Here is an 8,315-nt window from a genome sequence, read left to right on the forward strand (position 1 = left end):
ACACTGGGACCTGAGCCTGAAACCCAGGCATGTGCCCTGACCAGGAATCGGACTGGTGACCTCTTGGTTCATGGTTTGATGTTCAACCACTGAGCACACTGGCTGGGCTGAGGAGGTAATATTTAAGATGATACCTGAATGATGAAAGGAATAAGCTATGGATGACCTGAGGGAAGACTGTTCCAGATAAAGGAATACCATGTCCAAAGCCTGAGGTGGGGAAGAGCTTGGCATGTTGAGGGGATTGGAAGGGAGCACAACACGGCTAGAACAGAGTAATCAAAGCAGGGGCAAGGTGAAGGTAGGCCAGAGAGCCCAGCAAGCCCAGGCCGTGATGGCCACACTGAATTCTATTCTATTCCGGGTGCCTTGGGGAAGCTATTTGAAGGTTCTAGGCAGAGAATGGACCTGAGCCACAGAGGGAGTGTTGGGGTGGATTGGAGGTGCATAGGAATGCCAGAAGACAATGCTGCCCTTGGTGAGGCCCTGAGCAGGTCATTGGGTTCAAATACTGGCTTCACCACTTTGGGTTCTTAGGCAGGTGACTTAACCCCCTTGTGGCTGTTTCTTCACAGCGCAGTGGTTAAAAGCATGGACTCTGAAGACAGACCACCTGGGTTCAAATCCTAGCTTTATTGCTTCTATGCCATTTTGTTGGACAAGTTTCTGAACCTCAGCAGAATCGTCTATAAAAGGAGGATAACAATAGAGCTCACCTCGTGGGGCTGCTGTGAGAGCTACATGAGTTAATTTATATGAAAATCACAGGAGGCACTGGGATTTAGTGAATGCTTAATAAACTTAGCTGGTGGCATCATCACCACCATCATCATTATTATGATGATTGTTTATTATGTAACCTTTGGCAAGTAAGTTTCCTTTTCTGAGTCTCATTTTCCACATTTGAAGATGATAATCCCTATCTCCTAGGATGGAGATACATAATCTCCATGCATATATATTTACCATATAGTAGGAGCTAGCTAAAGGGCAGCCATTCTGGTTTCTGTGTAAGGCCACTATAGAAGGGCCTTCATGTCCACTGTACTGAGCATAATTAATATGGAGGTGCTTGGTGTCTCCCAGAATGTCCTTATACACACCTTCTTGTTTGGATCTTCATAAGAAAAATAACTTATCTCCATTCCAGTCTTACCAAGGAGAGACAAGGCCAGGGATTAGAGCACCAAAGAGTATGTAGATGCTCATATTTCAAGGTCTAGAACCCAAATGGTGGTGGTGGTGGTGGGGAGGGGCTGTTCCAAATCCAACTTCACACTTTTCAAATTCAGAATCCTTTGGAGACACTGGGCAGGTATTCTCACCTCTGCTTCACAGATGAGCAAACAGGGGCCCAGGGAGGTGTAACTTGCCCAAAGTCACATAACAAGTAAACAACTGGATCTTCCTTCTGAAGCCAGGATTATTCCCAATCCCAGGTTGCCTTCTTAGAGCAGACCTCTTGGTTTATGGCCCTCTTTCTTCTTAAGTCCAAGAGAGCAGGACATTGTAGGATCTGGGGCCACTGACCTCCCTACCCTCCTTGCCTGAGTCTTTAAAACACAATTTTTTTTAAAAAAAATTGATTTCAGAGAGGAAGGGAGAGGGAAAGAGAGATAGAAACATCAATGATTAGACTCATCGATCAGCTGGCTCCTGCATGCCCCCTACTGGGGATCGAGCTCACAACCCAAGAATGTACCCTGAAGGGGAATCGAATTGTGACTTCCTGGTTCATAAGTCGATACTCAAGCACTGAGCCACTTTGACCAGGCTTGCTTGAGTCTTAATTGCTGAGAGGCTGAGGAGTGAGTAATGGATTGACAGCTCAGCAACAAGGGCGTTGCCCTGTCTCAGGGAATCTCCTGAGGGGGTTATACTCTCTGTAAAACAAGCAGGTATGCCTGTTGACCTCCATTTCCCTTCCAGATATAACCAAATAGGAATCCGTGCCAGGGAGCCAAAGGAGCATGATAAGCTGCAGAGAAGGAGGCCAGGGGCCTCCGCAGTCTATGTGGGAGGGAGAAAGAACTGAGGCTCAGTGGGGACATGCATTTATGAGCAAAGACCTGCAGAAAAAGATGGGGAAGAGGCTTGTAACTACAAAAGGGAAGATCTAGAAGAGGAGGACTAGCTGTTTGATATTTGTCATAGTCCTAAGCAGGGGAACTTGGCACAAAAAGTTACTTGGCACAAGGAAGAGTTGAGATTGGCTATTGGGGGAAACTTGTAAAATGCCATCCCCTGGAGAGTACCTGTGAGTACAGTTCTGGGAGAGAGCCTGCTCCTGCAGGCAGGATGTGGACAAAGTGCCTTACGGGCTCTTGTCACTTGAAGAGTCGGAAGACCCGATGTCATGTAGCAAATGGAGCTCTGGGCTTCTCCCCATCATTTGCCAAATGACCCCAGATGGAGTCACTTCCTATTTGAGCCTCGTTTTTCTATTATATACTAGAATATCTGCCAGCAGAAGTGGATGGTCCCTGAGGTCCAACTTTCTGGGACTTTTTCCCCTAGGGCCTTCACCAGATCCTCCTTCCAGACGACCAACAAGACCTGCGGCCCTTGATCCTCGTGAGCCTGGGAGTTGAGTTGATAACAGTGCAGAAAGAAAAATTTTGTGAACTGATTGACTGCAAGGTAACAGAAAAGTTGTCCAGGTTCAAGATCGGGTACCCCAGGTCAGTGCTGGCTATGGGTGTATATCCCACCAGATCAAATGAACAAATTTTCACCTATTTTAGTAAAAGAAAGAAAGAAAAAGATAATACCTAATGCTGACAAGGGTGGGATGAAACTGGTAGTTGTTGCTACACTCTAAATTGTCTCAGTTCTTTGGCTAATAATTTTAGCATTATGTTTTAAGTGCCATAAAACTGTTCCTACTTTTGGAAGCAATGGTCTACCTGTGAATTTACCTTTATATAACTAAGTTATGGGAAAGCTACATGCATTAGGATGTTCATAGCAGTCATATTCATAATAGAAAAACCATCACTACCCACATGTGTTACTAAAGGGATAGTTTAGAAAATTGTGATCCATGCTCTAGCCGGTTTGGCTCAGTGGATAGAGCATCAGCATGCGGACTAGAGGGTCCCGGTTTCGATTCTGGTCAAGGGCACATGCCCGGGTTGTAGGCTGATCCCCACTAGGGGGCGTGCAGGAGGCAGCCCATCAATGATTTTTCTCTCATCATTGATGTTTCTATCTTTCTCTCTCCATTCCTCTCTGAAATCAATAAACATATATTTGAAAAAAAAACCACACACAAAACTTTGCAGGGTTATTTCACTGCCTATAGGATACAGTGTGACTTAATGCCACATAAGTGGCTCTTCATGGTCTGACCCCTTAACTTCCTTGCAGCGCCTCCTGCCACCTCCAACCTCTCCAACAACCCAGGCAGATGGCCTCCTGGACCCTCCATATAATCGCCTTTGCCACTGTAGGCCTTTCTACCTGAAATGCCACTGCCCCCCGCCCCCAATCCTATCTCTCTTTTTCTAGTAAATTCCTGCTCATTCTTTAAGATTCATCTTCTCAAGACAACCTTTCCTGACTGGCCCTCAATTGGGGTCATAACCCCATTCTGCACACTCATCGTGCTCCCTTTGTGGCTCTATCACTTACCACACACATTGTATTATAGCTGTTGACAGCCACGTAGTTTGTATATATCTTTCCTCTACCACTTGATTCATTGCTTCACGAAGGCAGGGATTGGACTTTATCTGTCTTTCATCTCTAGCACCTGTATAGTACCTGGTAGGTAAATGTTGACTGAATGGGGCATATTCATTGTAGAAAATGCTGAACATTTTAAAAGGTGAAAAACAAAATTATGTGCATTCCTCCACCAATCCCAATTAGTGTTTTGTGTATTTCTTTTTAGTATTTATTTACAGCATGGATATATGCCAAATGTGCATTTACTATTCATACACACAAAGTTTTATAAAGGGAATCATGCTGATTATACAATTTTGCGTCTTCCCCCCTTTTTTTCTTGTGGTGATACTGTGATCAGACTTGGTTTTGCTGGCATGTGTGGGAAGCAAGTGATTCCAATGGTAGAGAAAGAGGTGTGAAGGCAGGAGATCTGTAGCTATATCCCATAAACACATGAAAGAATTTTATATGGGATCTGTATGACCTTGGATAAGTCATTTCCCCTCCTCTAGGCTTCAGACTCCAATCTGCAAAACAAGAAAATTAGATTAGAACAGTGTTTCCTAAAGTATGGAACACATTCACGGAAGGTTTACAGGATGATTTCAGGCAGCACATGGATTGACATTTTTAGTTTTAACAGCAATGTCTATTCTAGTGTGAACTAGAGAAAAAGCATGATTCATGCACTGCGCCCATGACCTGACAGATTTTGTTGCTTAGAACAAAGCCAAAGTAAGTATTTAAGTGAAAGAAACTAAGTAGATTTAAGGAAAAATCATTAGTAAATTAAAGAACAGATAACATGCAGATATGGCCCAAATTGGGGCAGTTCTGTGAGAAAAACAAGTTGGAAAACAGTGGTGATTCCTTGCAGTTCAAAGATGCCATCGTTCTCTGGTTCGCGTGCACTACCAATATAGAAAATGGCTAGTTAGAGGTAACTACCCAAGAAACGATTTAAGGAGCTTTAGCTCCTGCATAATGCCTGGCACATGATGAATATCAGTTAATGCCTGTTGAATTGAAATTCAGAAAGGCGTACATAAACTCAAGGGTGGCAGATGTTTGGGCTGCCCAGTCAGCATTTTGTTGCAATCATCTATAATGCTGACAGATTGAATTCTGGCTTATTCATTAATTGTTGAACTCATGGTTTTGCTAAAGCAGGCAGAAATAGTAGCCAGTATCTAGCTCAAACCCTCCATGTTCTCACTGAGGACCGTGAGGCCCAGGAAAGGGCCTGTGACATCCTATAGGCCACATAGTCACCGACTGAGACACCTGTCCTGTGAATGCTACAGGCTCGATATCCTGAAACCTCTCCCTACAAAACACGTGAGTGCCATGTAGACTATAATCATAGGAAAGGAGGGAAGTTTCCAAGGGCAGATGAAGAGGAGCCTAAAAGCCAAAGCACAGGGGGATCCAGTGTTGGAATTACCCAACAAGGATGGGGTTTAAGGGAATCATGGGTTGAAGTTGTACAGCCTGCAAGGACAGATGAAACTTTCAGTTCAAGTGAGGCAGGGAATGGAACTAAAGTGCCTGCATGGAGCTGAGGTCTCTAGAAGAGCTACCCTGTTTAGTGAAAAACCGATTAAAAATCAGTATGACCATCAGCATCAGGAGGTAACATGGAATCGGGTCTGTCTTAACTTGGAAAAAGAAGATCCCCTAAGAATTTGTAATTGCCTGCTTTCCCCCTCAGGGTTTGGTGAGTTTCTTAGCCTCTTTGGCCCCAGTTTCCATGTTTGTGAATTGGGATGGTTATGAGGATCAAATTCATTAACAAATGTAAAGTGCTTGGCACATGGTAAGCGCTAAGTCAGAGTTAAATAGTGTTGTCATTGTCTATTATATAAAAAATTGGAAGTTAATGGAAATTAAGTGAAGACTTTCTAGTGGTGTGCTGGTGCAGGTTTAACAGCAACCTCTCTGGGAGGTGGGAGGTAACCCTGATTTGAAGTATTTGCCCATTCCTCTGGTGGACATACTCCCACCCTGCCCAATTTCGAGCTACCAACCTGATGGAGTTGAGAAGAGATGCACACAATCATCTCCCGTGAGCTGGTGGGAGCTGACTTTGATACACCACTGAGACCAATAGGACTAGCTTGTAGCCCACTCCAACCACTGGATTTTTTATTAAGTTGCTCTCTATGGATCCTAGTGGAATCTGTTCTGGTGAAATAATGGAGCCCGGAGAATGTTCTAATCTGTTCGTGATTTATTAGGTTTGCCTCCTTAGGTGAGAGTACAGGCGAGTCAATGGAAATTGAACTTACCCTTCACTTGCTGTGGTCTCAGAAAGAAATTAGTCAATGAGTGCTGAGCCCATGCCAGCCTCCCACTTTCCCCACCCTCACATGCTATGAGGGCAGGGGGCAAAATAGAGCCAGGACACCAAGGCCAGTCCAAGGTAGCTTCAATCTGCTTTCCCTCTTTTCTTTATGTTTTTATTGATTTCAGAGAGGAGGGGAGAGGGAGAGATAGAAACATCGATGAGAGAGAATCATTAATCGGCTACCTTATGCATGCCTCCTACTGCGGATCGAGCCCACAATCCCGGTATGTGCCCTTGACCAGAATAGAAACCGGAAACCTTCAGTCCACAGGCTGATGGTCTATCCACCCGGGCCAAACCGGCTAGCGCTGCTTTCCATCTTCATAGATATGCCTGCTCTGGATATTTCTTACAAGTGGCATTCTACAATATGTGGTCTTTTGTGACTTGCTTTTTAGCATAATATTTTCAAGTTTCATCCATGTAGCAGTAGTACCAATACTTCATTCCTTGTTATTGTCAAATAATATTCCATGTGTATACCATACTTTATGTATTCATCAGATAATGGACATTTGAGTTGTTTCTACGTTTTGGCTTTTATGAATAATGCTGCTATGAACATTCTTTTTCTTTTTTTTTCTGTTTAGCCATTTCATACAGAAGTGGGACACAAATCCTCCCCCTTCAGACCATGGCGATGTTACTCTATCCCATAAGCATAGCCACTAGAATCTATTGGGAGAAAATGTGGCAGTCAAAAGGGGAAGTGCTATGAACATTCTTGTTCAAGTTTTTATGTTGGCATATGTTTCCATTTCTCTTGGGTGTATACCTAGGAGTAGACTTGCTGGGTCATAAATAACGATGTTTAACCTTTGAGGAGCTGCCAGACTGTTTTCCAAAGGGGCTGCACCAATTTACATTCGCATCAGTAATATATTGGAAACCTTGTTCCAATATTTTCATATCCTCATCAACATTTATGATCTATCTTTTGAATTGTAGCCCTTTTAGTAGACATAATTGGTATCTCATTGTGGCCTTGATTTACATTTCCCTAGTGGCTAATGGTCACATACGTAATTCAGTGGCCACATTAAAGAACTAAAAAGAAATGGGTGCAATTAACTTTAATGATATATTTTATTGAATTCAGTATATCTAAAATATCATTTCAACATATAATCAATATAAAAATTATTAATTAGATACTCTACATTCTTCTTTTGTTGTAAGTCTCTGAAAGTGGGTGTATGTTTTAGACTCACGGTATAGCTCCAATTCACATTGGCCACACTTCAGGGACTCAGCAACCACGTGCAGCTCGTGGGCATTGTGTGGAGCAGCACAGGTCTAGGGGAAGAAAGCGTGGAAAGGTAAAGGAGGCAGAGAGAAGAGTCTGGGAAGAGGCGCAGAGGTGGGAAGGAGCACACTGTGTTTAGGGATTGAGAAGAGTGATGGGAGGCAAGGCTGGAGGGGCAGGGCACAGGGAGGAGGTGGCGTGGGAACCTCAGCATCTATGCCTTACCTTCAGCGATAACGATATGTGCCAGAAGTTCCTCATGGAGAACAGCTGGAATATCTTCCGGAAGGATCTGATACATCTGCTGGAGGAGCCTCGCCGACGTCCACCACTCCCCCCAATTCAGTACAAGAAGAAAGAGATCTACAACCCCAAGTCTCTGATGCTGGATTTGTGTAACTTCAACAAGAAGACTAAACCTAATTATCCCATTTTTATGGCACCCCGGAAAAACCTCCCCCCACTGAGGATTGTCCAGGCCATCAAGGCACCCCGGTACAAAATCCAAGAACTTCTGCCTCGGTACAAGAATGCAGGAGTCCTTGTTTAGACCAAATAAAGGATGGAGGCTTGGCCACTGTGTTTCTTGAATAGACACCATGGGAGTTGTGGAGCTTGGAGTGGGGGCTACCGGGGGCTGAGCTGTGGGTCTGGACAAATGTTTAGGGGCAGCAACTGGGGCACTGTTTCCCTTGACACTTGTGGGGCTGGGTGAGTGGATGGTCAGGAGGCAGGAGGCTGGGCATGGATGGGTTAATCAATGAAGATACTCTCAGGGTGGGAGGGTTGTATCTGAAAAGATGGATAGGAGGCACAGGGGTTCAGACCAAAGTGAGCAAGACTGGGGTTGCGAACTCAAATGCCTTCCAAGGCCAGACAAGTCATCTAAAGGAGCGCAGCAGAAGGACTGGGGAAACAACAGAGGATGGTGGGGCCTGGTGCACACGTTCCCATCTCGATGGAGCAGCTGCTCCTTAGACCCAGACAATTGATGCCAGAAAATAAGTGTAGGCCTGGTACTACTGGTCTATTTTTCAAGAGAACCAAGAA

The 8,315-nt window shown here is 44.4% G+C and overlaps 1 protein-coding gene and 1 non-coding gene across 3 annotated transcripts in view; one reads left to right on the forward strand and one right to left on the reverse strand.

Moving 5' to 3' along the window:
- The window catches only part of CNBD2 (cyclic nucleotide binding domain containing 2), a 65,705-nt gene extending 57,863 nt beyond the window's left edge, over nt 1–7,842 (forward strand). For both annotated transcript variants that reach the window (XM_059706036.1, XM_059706037.1), the window contains exons 11-12: nt 2,518–2,681; nt 7,497–7,842. In XM_059706036.1, the coding sequence (XP_059562019.1) occupies nt 2,518–2,681; nt 7,497–7,815 (483 nt within the window). In that variant the 3' untranslated portion in view covers nt 7,816–7,842. The remainder of the gene's footprint in view (nt 1–2,517; nt 2,682–7,496) is intronic.
- On the reverse strand, nt 6,596–6,728 carry LOC132240378 (small nucleolar RNA SNORA29). Its single transcript, XR_009454296.1, has one exon. It is a non-coding gene; the product is annotated as a small nucleolar RNA SNORA29 (small nucleolar RNA).
- Nucleotides 7,843–8,315: the final 473 nt, after the last annotated feature.

The sequence above is a fragment of the Myotis daubentonii genome, chromosome 8 (assembly GCF_963259705.1).
Source record: "Myotis daubentonii chromosome 8, mMyoDau2.1, whole genome shotgun sequence".
Lineage (NCBI taxonomy): Eukaryota > Metazoa > Chordata > Mammalia > Chiroptera > Vespertilionidae > Myotis > Myotis daubentonii.